The sequence below is a fragment of the Bos indicus genome, chromosome 16 (assembly GCF_029378745.1).
Source record: "Bos indicus isolate NIAB-ARS_2022 breed Sahiwal x Tharparkar chromosome 16, NIAB-ARS_B.indTharparkar_mat_pri_1.0, whole genome shotgun sequence".
In the NCBI taxonomy this organism is placed as follows: domain Eukaryota; kingdom Metazoa; phylum Chordata; class Mammalia; order Artiodactyla; family Bovidae; genus Bos; species Bos indicus.
In genome coordinates this window covers 44390507-44406740 of record NC_091775.1, presented here as the reverse complement: position 1 = coordinate 44406740, position 16234 = coordinate 44390507, and the positions used below count along the sequence as shown (strand labels likewise).

At 44.5% G+C, this 16234-nt stretch overlaps 1 protein-coding gene across 1 annotated transcript in view; it reads left to right on the top strand.

The window, feature by feature from the left end:
* Positions 1 to 980: 980 nt before the first annotated feature.
* RBP7 (retinol binding protein 7) overlaps positions 981 to 16234 on the top strand; it is a 20868-nt gene continuing 5614 nt past the window's right edge. The window contains exons 1-3 of the mRNA XM_019976979.2: positions 981 to 1123; positions 15297 to 15475; positions 15921 to 16022. Of these exons, the coding sequence (XP_019832538.1) occupies positions 1051 to 1123; positions 15297 to 15475; positions 15921 to 16022 (354 nt within the window). The 5' untranslated portion in view covers positions 981 to 1050. The remainder of the gene's footprint in view (positions 1124 to 15296; positions 15476 to 15920; positions 16023 to 16234) is intronic.

The window sequence follows — 16234 nt, the reverse complement described above, 5'->3', positions numbered from 1 at the left end:
CCTCTTCTTTCCCACCTTGAATGTGGATGTTCCAGCAGCCAACTCATGACAGTGAGGTAACCAACAGGGATGAAAGGCCAGGAGAATACAGAGATGCCACTTTTTTTTATATGTAACATTTTTAATTAATAAGTTTTTTGGCTGTGCTGGGTCTTCATTGCTGTGCTCAGGCTTTTCTCTAGTTCCGGAACGGGGGACTACTCTCTAGTTGCGGGGTGTGGGCTTCTCCTTGTGGTGGCTTCTCTTGTTGCAGAGCATGGTCTTTAGGGTTGGGGCCCAGTAGTTGTGGCACACCTGCTTAATGGCTCATGGCATATGGAATCTTCCCGGACCAGGGAGGGAACCCATGTCCCCTTTTATGGCAGGTGGAGTTTTAACCACTGGACCACCAAGGAAGTTCAGAGATGCCACTTCTATGTCATGGAGTTGCCACTTATCCCAGGACAGCTTGATAGGTAAGGAAGATAACCGCCTATTTATTGAGACCACTAGCACTGGATTTATTGGTATATTATTTGCAGCTGACCCAGCAATCCATGCCATGTATTTGAAGGAGATCTCTTGGTTATTAATGTGTGTGCGTGGGCTCAGTCATATCCAACTATGCAACCCCACGGACTGGAGCCTGCCAAGCTCCTCTGTCAATGGCTTTCCCAGGCGAGGATACTAGAGTGGGTTGCCATTTCTTTCTCCAGGGGATCTTCCCAACCCAGGGATTTAACTCGTGTCTCCTGTGTCTCCTGCATTGCTGGTGGAGTCTTTACCACTGAGCCACCTGGGAAAGGCATATTAACATGTAGGCAGAGAAAAAAGTGTAGCTCTGATCTTGGTGTGGTGTATGTCCACTTTGGAGTTAAAGCAGAAGAGGACAGGAGCGTGTGGACAAGGAGGCTGGAAGTGGACCAGATTTCCAGGAGGCCTGTGCCCAGCGCTCCCCGCATGGCCCCTCCCCGCTCTGTCCCCTCGAGGTCCTGCTGGTCCCGCCTCCCCGGCCAGAGATAGGTCTCCCAGTCCCCACTGCCCCCGGCCAGTGCTGTCCCCAGCCCAGCCATGCCTTCCAACTTCAGCGGCACCTGGAACCTGCTCAGCAGCGACAACGTCGAGGGCTACATGCGGGCCCTAGGTAGGCGGGAGGGGCCGTGCGGAGCCTCCACTCGGCCACGCGTCCAGTTCGGGGCGGAGGCCGCCGGGCTGGCATGCTGGTCCGACTCCCTGCGTCCCCTCACCTGCATCCGTGCGTCCCCCGAGTCTTACTACGGGTTCTCCGGGTCCCCCACTTCCCCACCTTCGTCTATCCTCTGTCCCCCTGAACGTCCGTCTGACTGTCGTCGGTCTCCCACCTCCGTCCGTCTGCCAGTCCTTCAGTCCAGCCGCCTGTCCCCCCATCCTTTGGTCTCCCGCATCCCCCTGTTCTCCAGGCGTCCGGCCGTCTCCTGGTCCCTCCCATCCTTCCTCTCCCAGTTCGCCAGTCTGTCTGTCCTCTCCTCTGTCCGCCAGTGCCCGGTTCACGCGGCACGGCTCCTGTCCCATCGCGGACTCCCAAGCAGGTGGGGGCGACGGTGGCGTAGGCCACCTCGCAGGGAGAGTCGGGGACACGATGGGGTTCCCCATGGGTGTCGGGGAGGCGCCCCGACCCGAAGCCCCTCCCGGTAGATCCTCGCCCCGTGGCCGCTTTAACGCGGATTTCTGGGCAACGGGCTGAGGGAATCCCCGAGTCCAGGGGAGGTCCCGGCCCGCAGCATCAGCGCCCCCTGGAGATGCTCCGGGACGCAGATTCCGGGGCCCCAGAGTACCGTCCCGAGCCTGGCCTCCGGCCCCGCCCTCGCCCCCCGCCCCTCCCGCGACCTCCGGCGGCTCTCGTGCGGGTTAGAGTTCTGGAGACACGTTTGAAATCTTTAGTTTTCTGGTTTCCTCTTCTCATCGAAAGGCGGGGGTTAATAAACCCAGACCCTTTAGAGGCCGCTACCTCTTCACCCCAACCCCGGGGCCCAATTCCAGCCAGGAGGACTGTGGGTCGGTGCTTGGAGGGTTTGCTTCCACTTTCCCCTGCCTGGCAGGGAGGAAGTATGGGAGGGGCCTCAGGGGATGTAGAGGGGCGGCGGGATCCGCTAAGTTTCTTTCCTGCCCTGACGGTAGAATGCTTCCCTTTGGTACTGATGCTCAGTTCCTCCTGCTGGTGATTTAATTCGTCAGCGTTGGTGGTTCTGAGCACCTGCTCATGCTTCTGACTAAATAACAGCAATCAGAGGCACCTTTTTGTGTTGCTGTTCTTAAATAGGAGTTCATTTTAAGCCTCAAGCCAGGACTAGCCATGTTTCTAATGTTCAACGGACACAAGTGGAAGTTGGCTACCCTACCAGCCAGCAGAACTTGAGAAGGCTATCGGAATGGTGAAAGGAGATAGGGCATCTTCTTTGAACTTTATTTTTTAATTTGGCTGCTCTGAAGCTTAGTTGCAAGATGTGAGATCTTTAGTTGCAGCATTCAAAGTCTTAGTTGGGGCAGGTGGGACGTGTTCCCTGATCAGGGATGGATCCCAGACCCCCTGTATTGGGGGCATGGAGTCTTAGACATTGGCTCACCAGGGAAGTCCCTGATCAGGGGCACTTTTGATCGGGCCGGAGCTTCCGGAAGTCTGGGGGACTGGGGGCTGCTCTGGCTCCTCTTCCACATTATCTGACCTGGGCTTGGGTTTCTCCATCTGCAAATTGAGAGCAGGTGGTCCTTTTTTTTTTTTTTTTTTTTTTTTCCTTTTAACCATGCCTAATAATAATAATAATAACATAAAATCAAGTATTTTAGCCATTTTGGACTGTACCATTCTGGGCTTCCCAGGTGGCTCAGTGGTAAAGAATCAGCCTGCCAACACAGGAGATGCAGGTTTGATCCCTCGGTTGGGAACATCCCCTGGAGAAGGAAATGGCAACCCACTCCAGTGTTATTGCCTGGAGAACCCCATGGACAGAGGAGCCTGGCAGGCTTACAGCCTGTGGGGTTGCAAAGAGTCAGAAATGACTGAGTGACTGAACAGCAATTCTAAGGTTCCAGTGTGTCTGTAAGATCTCCCAACCTATGGTAGGATTTTATCCTCCCTTTCTCACACTAAGCAGGGATGCCTGGAACTTCTCAAGCTAAATCAGATTCATACTGACAGAAACCGTATAGGCAAGGAAAAAAATATTATTTCTCTACCTTTCTTAGTTTCATTGGTTGGGACCCTGTAAATTATACCAAGAGACAGCGTAACAAGACAACAAACAGAAGCTTGTTAACACATGCATGGTGAATACACTCAGGAGCATTCAGCGATGAGTGTCTCAGAGTGGTTAGAACCTGAGCTGAGGGAATTTCCCTGGTGGGCCAGTGGTTGAGATTCGACTTCCAATGCAGGGGGCATGGATTTGATCCCTGGTTGGGGAACTAAGATCCCACGTGCCACCAGGTGTGGCCAAAATTTTTTTAAAAGAAGAAGAAAGAAAAAAAAAAGGAAGTTATATGGCACCTGAGCAAAGAGTAATAATTCTGTAGAGAAGTGATAAGACAAAGGGCTTTGTGATTCCAGGGGTGACAAATTTTGGGAAGATAAATACATGCAGGAACTAATAGTAAATAAGAACGAGTTAGTAAAATTTGTTATGTAAATTCTTCTGGTGCCATCTCTAGACTGATAGGAGTTCAGAGTTGTGTCCCTAATTTCTGTCCAACCTGGTACAGGGAGAGCAGGGACATGTTTACAAAATTATGTCCTGCTCTGGGGGAGGGCAGGGCTTTTCTGCTTTCCCATGACCTTCATTTCAAAATATTCAATATGAAAAAGTGGCATATCTTGGGGTGGCATATTCTGCTACCCGTAATCTGAATCTCATTTCTTCTCTGTTTCTAATTCATAAGAAGGAATTAATGATTGTTTTTCCTAAAGGTAGTAAGCCCTGATAATTTACTTATCACCTCACCCTCAAATTAGTGGGGACATGTGATCATAAGCACTTTATTTTTCTGATTGTTTGTGGTTTTTTGGTGGGGAGGTTGTTTTTGGTCACAACCCATGGCATGTGGGATCTTAGTTCCCCATCCAAGGATTAAACCTGTGCCCCTATATTGGGAGTTTATGGGTTGTTAATCACTGGACTGCCAGAGAAGTCCTCATAAGTGCTTTCTTCCCTGGTTTCTCTGGCTAGTATCGGACATCTTTGTGGAGGGTAAAGTGTTAGAGATCAGGGCATGGCTTTGAATTTTGCCTTGCAGTGCTTTCTTTTTAGTTATTCCCATGGCATCCGGTCCCACCACTTCATGGGAAATAGATGGGGAAACAGTGGAAACAGTGTCAGACTTTATTTTTCTGGGCTCCAAAATCACTGCAGATGGTGACTGCAGCCATGAAATTAAAAGACGCTTACTCCTTGGAAGGAAAGTTATGACCAACCTAGACAGCATATTGAAAAGCAGAGACATTACTTTGCCAACAAAGGTTCATCTAGTCAAGGCTATGGTTTTTCCTGTGGTCATGTATGGATGTGAGAGTTGGACTGTGAAGAAGGCTGAGTGCCAAAGAATTGATGCTTTTGAACTGTGGTGTTGGAGAAGACTCTTGAGAGTCCCTTGGACTGCAAGGAGATCCAACCAGTCCATTCTGAAGCAGATCAGCCCTGGGATTTCTTTGGAAGGAATGATGCTAAAGCTGAAACTCCAATACTTTGGCCACCTCATGCGAAGAGTTGACTCATTGGAAAAGACTCTGATGCTGGGAGGGATTGGGGGCAGGAGGAGAAGGGGATGACAGAGGATGAGATGGCTGGATGGCATCACTGACTCGATGGACGTGAGTCTTAGTGAACTCCGGGAGTTGGTGATGGACTGGCGTGCTGCGATTCATGGGGTCCCAAAAGTCGGACACGACTGAGCGACTGATCTGATCTGATGGCTTTTAGAGCAAATTTCTTAGAGAAGAAAACAGGGAATGGAGTCAGGGTGACTGTTTCAAGTGTGTGGAAACATCTTTTGTTAAGCCTGTTGAGTATTGCAAAGCCGCCTTCTGACTGTTGTAATCAGTGTTTTTCAAATGTGTATTCGTGAAATCCTTCACCTGTCTCCAATACTGTCTTACTTTTCTGTATGTTATGCTGTGACTCCTTGTCTGAGACTTCTTTTTTCATGATTTCTGTAGAAATTTATCCATTATCTACCATTGTATGAGATCCTAGAGGCTAACAGAGGCTCTATTTATTTATATTGTGTGCATTCATGCTAAGTCACTTCAGTTGTGTCCAACTCTTTGTAACCCTAGGGACTGTAGCCTGCCAGGCCCCTCTGTCCATGGGATTCTCCAGGCAAGAATATTGGAGGGTTGCCATTTCCTCTTCCAGGGAATCTTCCCAATCAGGGATTGAACCATCAAACCTGTGTTTCCTGCACTGGAAGGCAGAATCTTTATCATTGTACCACCTGGGAAGCCCTTATTTACATTAGCTTTATTCACTTATCATCCAACCCATTTCACAGAGGATTAAACCAAATAGTATTGAATTTATATCCTGCCTCACAGCTCCTATTTTTAAAAATTTTAATTTTGTTTATTTATTTTGGCTGTACTGTGTGGCCTGTGTGAGCCTAGCTGTCCACCAGGGATTGAACCTGTGCTCCTTGCAATGGCAGCATGGAGTCTTAACCACTGGACCACCAGGGAAGTCCCACGACTCCTTTTTTAATGTTTTGTTCTGGTTCCAGAAAGATACTGGATCCAGACAACACATTAATTCTTATTTGCAGTCTGTTTCCCAGAAGAAAGATAAGTGTGCTAGGGATTTCTGGAATAGAGAGGCTAGTTAGTACAGCAGAGCACCAAACTGGAAACCCAGAACTAGCCATTGATTGTTGGTAATAGAATCAAAGCTATACAGCCTCTGAATTCTGTTAGATGCCCTATTTGTTAGAGGTGGTAGGATGAGATTTGATATTCTAAGAGTGTCTAAAGTACAACCCAAGAGATCTCGTAGTGTCACCTGAAAACCGAATTCACCTCTTTGTGGGCATACAGCCAAGAGAAACAACCAAGCCAAATACCAGGAGAAGAAAGGATTTATAATTACTTAAAGCAAATAAGGACAACAGTGGAGATCTTTCTCAAAGCAGTGTCTCCTTGAACGGCAAAATTGGGGAATTTTTAAGCTATTCATGTAGGGACTTGAGCAGAGGAGATTCCAGAGAGAATTGGGGCAGAGTCCAAGCTTTCACTTCAGTTCAGTTCAGTCGCTCAGTGGTGTCCCACTCTTTGCAACCCCATGGACTGCAACAGGGTTCCCTGTCCATCACCAACTCCCAGAGCTTGCTCAAACTCATGTTCATCAAGTCGGTGATGCCATCCAACCATCTCATCCTCTGTCATCCCCTTCTCCTCCTGCCTTCGATCTTTCCCAGCATCAGGGTCTTTTCCAGTGAGTCAGTTTTTCCCATCAGGTAGCCGAAGTATTGGAGCTTCAGCTTCAGCATCAGTCCTTCCAATGAATATTTAGGACTGATTTTCTTTAGGGTGGACTGGTTGGATCTCCTTTCAGTCCAAGGGACTCTCAAGAGTCTTTTCCAACACCGCAGTTCAAAACCATAAATTCTTTGGCACTCAGATTTCTTTATAGTCCAACTCTCACAACCATATATGACTACTGGAAAACCATAGCTTTGACTAGACAGACCTTGCTTGGCAAAGTAACGTCTCTGCTTTTTAATATGCTCTCTAGGTTGGTCATAGCTTTTCTTTCAAGGAGCAAGCGTCTTTTAATTTCATGGCTGCAGTCACCGTCTGCAGTGATTTTGGAGCCCAAGAAAATAAAGTCTGTCACTGTGTCCATTGTTTCCCCATCTATTTCCCATGAAGTGATGGGACTGGATGCCGTGATCTTAGTTTTTTGACTGTTGAGTTTTAAGCCAGCTTTTTCATTCTTCTCTTTCACTTTCATCAAAAGGCTCTTTAGTTCCTCTTTGCTTTCTGCCATAAGGGTGGTGTCATGTGCATATCTGAAGTTATTTATATTTCTCCTGGCAGTCTTGATTCCAGTTTGTACTTCATCCAGCCTGACATTTTGAATGATGTACTCTGTATATAAGTTAAATAAACAGGGTGACAATATACAGCCTTTACGAATTCCTTTCCCAATTTGGAACCAGTTTGTTGTTCCATGTCTGATGCTTGATGAAGCATCCATGTTGCTTCTTGACTTGCATACAGATTTCTCAAGAGGCAGGTAAGGTGGTCTGGTATTCCCATCTCTTTAAGAATTTTCCATGTTTTTTTGTGATCCACACAATCAAAGGCTTTAGTGTAGTCAATGAAGCAGAAATAGATGTTTTTCTGGAACTCTCTTGCTTTATCAATGATCCAATAGATGTTGGCAATTTGATCTCTTGTTCCTCTGCTTTTTCTAAATCCAGCTTGAACATCTGGAAGTTCTCAGTTCACGTACTATTGAGCCTGGCTTGGAGAATTTTGAGCATTACTTTGCTAACATGTGAGATGAGGGCAATTGCGCAGTACTTTGAACATTCTTTGGCATTGCCTTTCCTTGGGATTGGAATGAAAACTGACCTTTTTCAGTCCTGTGGCTACTGCTGAATTTTCCAAATTTGCTGGCATATTGAGTGCATCACTTTCACAGCATCATCTTTTAGGATTTGAAATAGCTCTGCTGGAACTTCATCACCTCCACTAGCTTTGCTTGTAGTGATGCTTCCTAAGGCCCACTTGACTTCACACTACAGGATATCTGGCTCTAGGTGAGGGATCACACCATCATGGTTATCTGGGTTGCTAAGATCTTTTTTGTATAGTTCTGTGTATTCTTGCCACCTCTTCTTAATATCTTCTGCTTCTGTTAGGCCCATACCATTTCTGTCCTTTAATGTGCCCATCTTTGCATAAAATGTTCCCTTGATATCTCTAAATTTTCTTGAAGAGATCTCTAGTCTTTCTCATTCTATTTCTTCCTCTATTTCTTTTCATTGTTCACTTAGGAAGGCTTTCCTATCTCTCCTTGCTATTATTTGGAACTCTGCATTCAGATGGATACTTGCTATTATTTGGAACTCTGCATTCAGATGGATATATCTTTCCTTTTCTCCTTTGCCTTTCGCTTCTCTTCTCTTCTCTTCTCAGCTATTTGTAAGGCCTCCTCAGACAACCACTTTGCCTTTTTGCATTTCTTTTTCTTGGTGATGATCTTGACCACTGCCTCCTGTACAATGTCACAAACCTCCATCCATAGTTCTTCAGGCAGTCTGTCTATCAAATCTAATCCCTTGAAACTATTTGTCACTTCCACTGTATAATTATAAGGGATTTGATTTAGGTCATACACGAATCATCTAGTGGTTTTCCCTTCTTTCTTCAATTTCAGTCTGAATTTGTCAATAAGGAGTTCATGATCTGAGCGACAGTCAGCTCCTGGTCTTGTTTTTGCTGACTGTATAGAGCTTCTCCATCTTTAGCTGCAAAGAATATAATCAATCTGATTTCAGTATTGACTATCTGGTGATGTCCATGTGTAGAGTCAATTCTTGTGTTGTTGGAAGAGGCTGTTGGCTATGACCAGTGCATTCTCTTGACAAAACTCTGTTAGACTTTCCCTGCTTCATTTTGTATTCTAAGGTCAAACTTGCCTGTTATTCCGTGTATCTCTTGACTTCCTACTTTTGCATTCCAGTCCCCTATGATGAAAAGGACATCTTTTTTTGGCATTAGTCTGGAAGATCTTATAGGTCTTCAGAGAACTGTTCAACTTCAGCTTCTTTGGCATTAGTGGTTGGGGCATAGACTCGGATTACTGTGTTATTGAATGGTTTTGCCTTGGAAACGAACAGAGATCATCCTGTCATTTTTGAGGTTGCACCCAAGTACTGCATTTCAGACTCTTTTATTGAATATGAGAGCTACTCCATATCTTCTAAGGGATTCTTGCTCACAGAAGTAGATATGATGGCCATCTGAATTAAATTCACCCATTCCAGTCCATTTTAGTTCACTGATTCCTAAAATGTTGATGTTCACTCTTGCCATCTCCTGTTTGACCACTTCCAATTGACCTTGATTCATGGACCTACCATTTCAGATTCCTCTGCAATATTGTTCTTTATAGCATTGGACTTTACTTCCATCACCAGTCACATCCACAACTGGGCATTGTTTTCACCTTGGCTCCATCTCTTCATTCTTTTTGGAGTTATTTTTCTACTCTTCTCCAGTAGCATATGGAGCACTTACCGACCTGGGGAGTTCATATTTCAGTGTCATATCTTTTTGCCTTTTCATACTGTTGATGAGGTTCTCAAGGCAAGAATACTGAAGTGGTTTGCCATGCCCTTCTCCAGTGGACCACATTTTGTCAGAACTCTTCATTATGACCCGTCCATCTTGGGTGGCCCTACACCTCATGGCTCATAGTTTCATTGAATCAGAAGTTTCACTGAATCAGAAGTATGCACACATATACACAGTGTGGTGGGGAGGGAGGTGGAGGGGAAGGCCAAAAGGCAAAGAATTTTTGTTTAAATTTCCCTTGTCTTGCCATAAACTATGACTTTTATTTTATGATGGTGAGACCAAATAAATGGAAACATCAGAGTTTGGAGCAGAGAAAGCTTTATTGCAGTGCCAAGCAAGGAGAATGGGTCGTTCATGCTCAAAACCCCTGAACTTACTGATGATTTCCAGTCGCTCAGTCATGTCTGACTCTTTACAACCCCATGGACTGTAGCCCACCAGGCTCCTCTATCCACGGGATTCTCCAGGCAAGAATACTGGAGTGAGTTGCCAGGCCCTCCTCCAAGGAATCTTCCCAACCAGGGATTGAACCTAGGTCTCCCGCACTGCAGGTGAATTCTTTACTGTCTGAGCCACCAGGGAAGCTGAATGAAGTCTATTTTCTACAAAAAAGAAAGGAAAGACACAGAAGAGATTTGCAATGAGGCGGGCCCCACAGAGTTTGTTTCAATGTGTCCCAGCCAGCATCTCTTCTGAGGAGGGAAATAACTCCTTTCTGAGTAGAGCTGATCCTGCAGATCCAACAATATTGCTCTTTCCTAGCTTCTGCCAAATCGAAGGGAAAAGAAAGGCAACTTGTCCTTTGGACGCTGAAGAAAGTTCGCTTGGGTTCTATAGTCTGGAGAAGTTGGCTGCAGATTTGGGAGTTCTTGGTGGGTCCCACAATAGCCAAGGATGACCCAGGGTATGACACTCTAGGCAGGAAGGAAGCTAATGCCTACAGAGCTTGACCATCTTGACCAGGACTTCCCTTTAATCTCATCATGAACATGAGAACACAAGGATGTTACCAACTTGTTGAAGGTCACTGAATAAGCTGGGATTTAAAGCCCATATTCTCTTGGCTCCAAGACCCACATTGCCTCAAAATTAGAAGTGGCTTTGGGGGACTTCCCTGGGGGTGCAGTGGCTAAGACTGAGCTCCCAAGGCAGAGGGCCTGAGTTTAATCCCTAATCAGGGAACTAGATCTTACATGCTGCATGTTCACATGCCACAGCTAAAGATCTTGCTGTAAGACAAATTAATCAAATCTGACACAATATTCACGTGTAATGGGATAAAAATTTGACACTATTAAGTGGCTGTTTTTTATTTTTTATTTTTTTACCTGAGATTTAAACTCTGTGTATGAATGAACTTTTAAAACATAGTTTTGGTCACACCACATTACACACTGTTCATTTTGTCACTCACAAACTATAAAATTTTTTTAATGAAAAGTTTCAGTTATATATGTATAAAAGATCCTGTATGCTTCAAGCAAAGATCCCACATGCCACAACAAGACCCAGCACAGCCAAATAATATAAATAAATAAAAATAAAAAAATTTTTAAAAAGAAGTGGCTTTGAAATGAAGGGTTAATGTGAACAGACGAAGTTTAGAAAAGTATGTGTTTGTGTTGGCCTCTTTGAGATCCTGCCCTAAAATGTATACGCTCACACACTTATAATGGTATGTGCGTCATTTAGATTGTTACCTGGGTTTGATCCCTGGGTTGGGAAGATTCCCTGGAGAAGGGAAAGGCTACCCACTCCAGTATTCTGGCCTGGAGAATCCCATAGACTATATAGTCCATGGGGCCTCGGAGTTGGACACGACTGAGTGACTTCCACTTCACTTCCATCTGCTGGAATGTCATACTTCCTACTTAAAAAATCAGTGGTGTGGAAAAGCATGGTTTGACCTGGACAAAAGCCTTATGAGCAATTTGGTCACTGAGGTCATGGTAAGTGTTGACCTGGCAGAAAATGACCAGAACTTAAGCTAGTTTAAATTTTGATCTTTAAAAAGGCCAGCCTGCAACCATCAATCTGTTAAGTGACAGTCTTATAATGTGGTAGTACCAGTTTTAAATTTACTAGCAACAAATCATCTCACTGATTGTAAAAGCATAATTGATATAATCATCTCAAGTTTGGTTTCTTATTTGTTTTTTGTTATACATAAAGAAACGGGTTTAAGGAAAGTCAGTGATAACTATTTTAAATTTGGCTTGATCATATTAATAATCAGATAAATATTTGAAGGGTTTAGCCTCCATGTTTAAAGATTCCTGAAAATAAGTAAAGACTGGATCATTTGCATTTCATGCTAAAAACTAGAATTCTAGGTTAAAAAGCTTTTTTTCATTTTATTGAAAAAAGTTGATTTACAATATTCTGTTAATTTCCACTGTATAACAGTGACTCAGTTAAATATATGTATATATTCTTTTTTATATTCTTTTCCATTATGGTTTATCACAAAATATTGAATATAGTTCCCTATACTATACAGTAGGACTTTGCTGTTTATCCATCCTATATATAACAGCTTCTTCTGCTAATCTCAAATGGGCAATCTTTTCCTTCTCCACTCCCCACCTCTCCACAACCACAAGTGTATTCTCTATGTCTGTTAGTCTGTTTCTGTTTCATAGATAATAAGATCATTTATATCATATTTTAGATTCCACATATATTAATAAGTGATATCATATGGTATGTGTCTCTTTCTGACTTATTTCATTTAGTATGATCATCTCTAGGTCCATCCAATATGTTGCAAATGATGTTGTTGTTGTTCAGTTGCTAAGTTGTGTCTGACTCTGTGACCCCATGAACTGCAGCATGCCAGGCTTTCCTACCTTCACTGTCTCCCGTGGTCTGCTCAAACTCATGTCCATTGAGTCAATAATGCCATCCAACTATCTCATCCTCTGTTGACCCCTTCTCCTTCTGCCCTGTCTTTCCAAGCATCAGGGTCTTTTCCAATAAGTCAGCTTTTCCCATCAGGTGGCTAAAGTATTGGAACATCAGCTTCAGCATCAGTCCTTCCAAGGGTTGATTTACTTTAGGATTGACTGGTTTGATCTCCTTGCAATCCAAGGGACTCTCAAGAGTCTTCTCCAGCACCACAGTTCAAAAGCATCAATTCTTCAGCACTCAACATTCTTTATGGTCCAGCTGTCATATCCATGGGCTTCCCTGGTAGCTCAGCTGGTAAAGACTCCACCTGCAATGTGGTTCTATCCCTGGGTCAGGATGATCACCTGGAGAAGGGATAGACTACACACTGCAGTATTCTTGCCTTTCTTGATGGCTCAGATGGTAAAGAATCAGCCTCCAATGCAGGAGACCTGGGTTCGATACCTGGGTTGGAAAGATACCCTGGAGAAGGGCATGGCAACCCACTCCAGTATTCTTGCCTGAAGAATCCTCATGGTCAGAGGAGCCTGGTGAGCTACAGTCTATGGGGTCACAAAGAGTCAGACACGAAGGGTAACTAAGCGTAGCACATTCATACATGACTACTGGAAAAAGCATAGCTTTGACTATATGGACCTTTTTCAGCAAAGTGAGGTCTCTGCTTTTCAAGATGCTGTCTAGGTTTGTCTTTCAAGGAACAAGCATTTTTAATTTCATGACTGCAGTCACTGTCCTCAGTGATTTTGGAGCCCAGGAAAATAAAATCTGCCACTGTTTCCATTTTTTCCCCATCTATTTACCATGAAGTGATGGGACCAGATGCCATGATCTTAGTTTTTTGAATGTTGAGTTTCAAGCCAGCTTTTTCACTCTGCTCTTTCACCTTCATCAAGATGTTCTTTTAGTTCCTCTTCACTTTCTGCCATTAGGTTAATATCATCTGCATATCTGAGGTTGTTGATATTTTCCTGGCAATCTTGATTCCAGCTTGTGATTCATCCACCCTGGCATTTCACATGATATACTCTGCATATAAGTTAAATAAGCAGGGTGACAATATACCAAAAATTATTATTTTTTGATATTATTTCATTCTATCAAATTGATAGAATGAATGATATTATTTCATTCTAAGAAAGCCTTTCTTTCTTTTTTTTTTCCAGATAGCTAGCTTTTTAAAAATTATTTATATATTTATGGCTGCACTGGGTCTTTGTTATCGTACATTGACTTTCTCTAGTTGCAGAGAATGCGGGTGTGTGGGGATTACTCTCTAGCAGCAATGTGCCGGCTTCTCATTGCAGTGGCTTCTCTTGTTGGGGAACACGGGCTCTAGGGCACACAAACTTCACTAACTGCTGAATACAGGCTAGTAGTAGTGGCACAGGGGGCTTAGTTGTCCTGTGGCATGTGGGATCTTCCTGGACCAGGAATCAGACTGGTGTCCCCTGCATTGTAAAGCAGATTCATGACCACTGGACCACCAGGGAAGCAAAAAAAATAAACAGCTTTCTTAAGACAAGGACATTCAGACTATCATCGAGCTTAGAAATGAGTAGAACTGGAAGCTCCCTGGTGATCCACTGGTTAAGACTCAGCACTTTCACTGCTGAGGGCCTGGGGTTCAAGCCTACGTTTGGGGAAGCTAATAACCTGCAAGCTGTGTGGTGCAGCCAAAAAATACATTAAAAAAAAAAAAAAAAGAAATGGGCAGGGGCTAATGCGATACTCATGGAGCCCTGTGAAGGGCTTGGCCACGTTTTCTAGGCTGGAAATGGAGATGTGAGGCACCCAGCCCTGAAAAGCACACCCAGCTCTGAGGGCCAGTCATGTCAGAAACAAATGAATCTATTAGGCAAACAAGTTAAAACAGGGACAATTCTGGGACCAAGGTATCTGCAATGAAGTACATAAATCTCTGAAATGATTCCTGAAACTTCATTCTACATGAACAGGACATTCCCTAAATAGGAGAACCATGTCCCGTGACTCATAGGAATGTTCAGGATGACAAGCCAGCAGTTGTGGCTGCCTGCCAATGAGATCATGTCACCTGCTCTAAATATTCCAGTGGCTCCCATCCAAATCCATCATGCTCTGAATTAAAGCCCGATGGTCCCTTATGCTACCCTGAATCTCATCTTTAGGTCCTCCCCTCCTCCTCATTCTCCCTATTCTTCTCCAGCCACCTCAGGCTCCTGAAGTTTCCTGAGACCATCTGACATGCACTTCCTGAGAGTTCTAGTGAGCTCTATTGTACACTTGCTGTTGCTGGTCAGTTGCTAAGTAGTGTCCGACTCTGTGACCCCTCTGACTGTAGCACACCAGACTCCATGAGGGTCTCCAGGCAAGAATACTGGAGTGGGTTGCCATTTCCTTCTCCAGTCCTACACTTCTTTCCCCCCAAGATCTGCACAGCTCATCACTCATTTTGTCACCTCCCTCAGCTCTGGCTAAAATTGCACTTTGCCTCCTGGTGGCTCAGCTGATAAAGAATCTGCCTGCAATGTGGGAGACCTGGGTTCAGTCCTGGGGTTGGGAAGATCCCCTGGAGAAGGGAACCCTCTCCAGTATTCTGGCCTAGAAATTCCATGGACTGATAAGTCCATGCAGTCACAGAGAGTCAGACACGACTGAATGACTTTTACTTTTTCTCTATTTAAAATAGCAACCTTGGGACTAACCTGCTGGTCTAGTGGCTAAGACTCTGTGCTGTCAATGCAGGGAGCCCTGGTTCAATCCCTGGTCAGGAAACTAGAGTCCACATGCTGCAACTAAGAGTTGCATGCCACAATTAAACATCCCACATGCCACAACGAAGATTGAAGATCCCGCCCGTTGCTAACTAAGACTCAAGGCAGCCAAATAAATAAATATTAAAGCAAATAAACAAAATAAGCAGCCTTTACCTCTAGTTCATAATGCGTTCAAAGCCACTGAATGGGAACTGTCTATACCAAAACCCTGAGAAACACTAGCCATCAGATGCAATGATTTTGAGGACAGCTGCCAAATCCTTAACTTTTGTGTCTCAAGTAAATGTTTAAATGTCTTTTCTTTATAAAAAATTATTTTTAAGATATTGACTTTGCCACTCGTAAGATAGCCAAGATGCTGAAGCCACAGAAAGTGATTGAACAGAATGGGGATTCTTTTACCATCCACACGAACAGCACCTTCAGGAACTATGTTGTGAAATTTAAAGTTGGAGAAGAATTTGATGAGGATAACAAAGGCGTGGATAACAGAAAATGCAAGGTAAAAATTATTTATTTAGTTTTGGCTGTGCTGGGTCTTTGTTGCCATGTGGGCTGTTTTCTCTGGTTGTGGCGGTCGTGGCTACTCTCTAGTTGCAGTGCAAAGCGTTCTCATTGTGGTGGCTTCTCTTGTTGCAGAGCGCAGGTTCTAAGGCACGTGGGCTCAGTAGTTGTGGCGCTCAGTCTCTAGAGCACAGGCTCAACAGTTGTGGTGCATGGGTTTAGTTACTCCGAGGCATGTGGGATCTTCCCCGACCAGAGATCGAACCTGTGTCTCCTGCATTGGCAGGTGGAGTCTTTATCACGGAGCCAACAGGGAAGCCTGCAAGACAAAAATTAAAGTCATGACATAGACTTTTAGTTTTGCAAGGTCCTTGACATCTTCTCTAGTCATATCTGAGTATGCTGCCAGAGCAAATCAGTATTTTCTCCCATCCCTCATGCAGAGCTTGGTCACCTGGGACAATGACAGACTCACCTGTGTGCAGAAGGGGGAAAAGAAGAACAGAGGCTGGACCCATTGGATTGAAGGGGACCAACTCCACCTGGTACTGGCCCTATTTTGTTCCTCTATTTTTTTAATTGAAATAGTTGACTTACAATGTGTGAATCTCTGCTGTACAATAATGTGGCTCAGTTACACATACATTCATGCGTGCATGTGCGCTAAGTTGCTTTATTCATGTCTGACTCTGTACGACCCTAGAAACTGTAGCTCACCAGGCTCCTCTGTCCATGGGATTCTCCAGGCAAGAATATT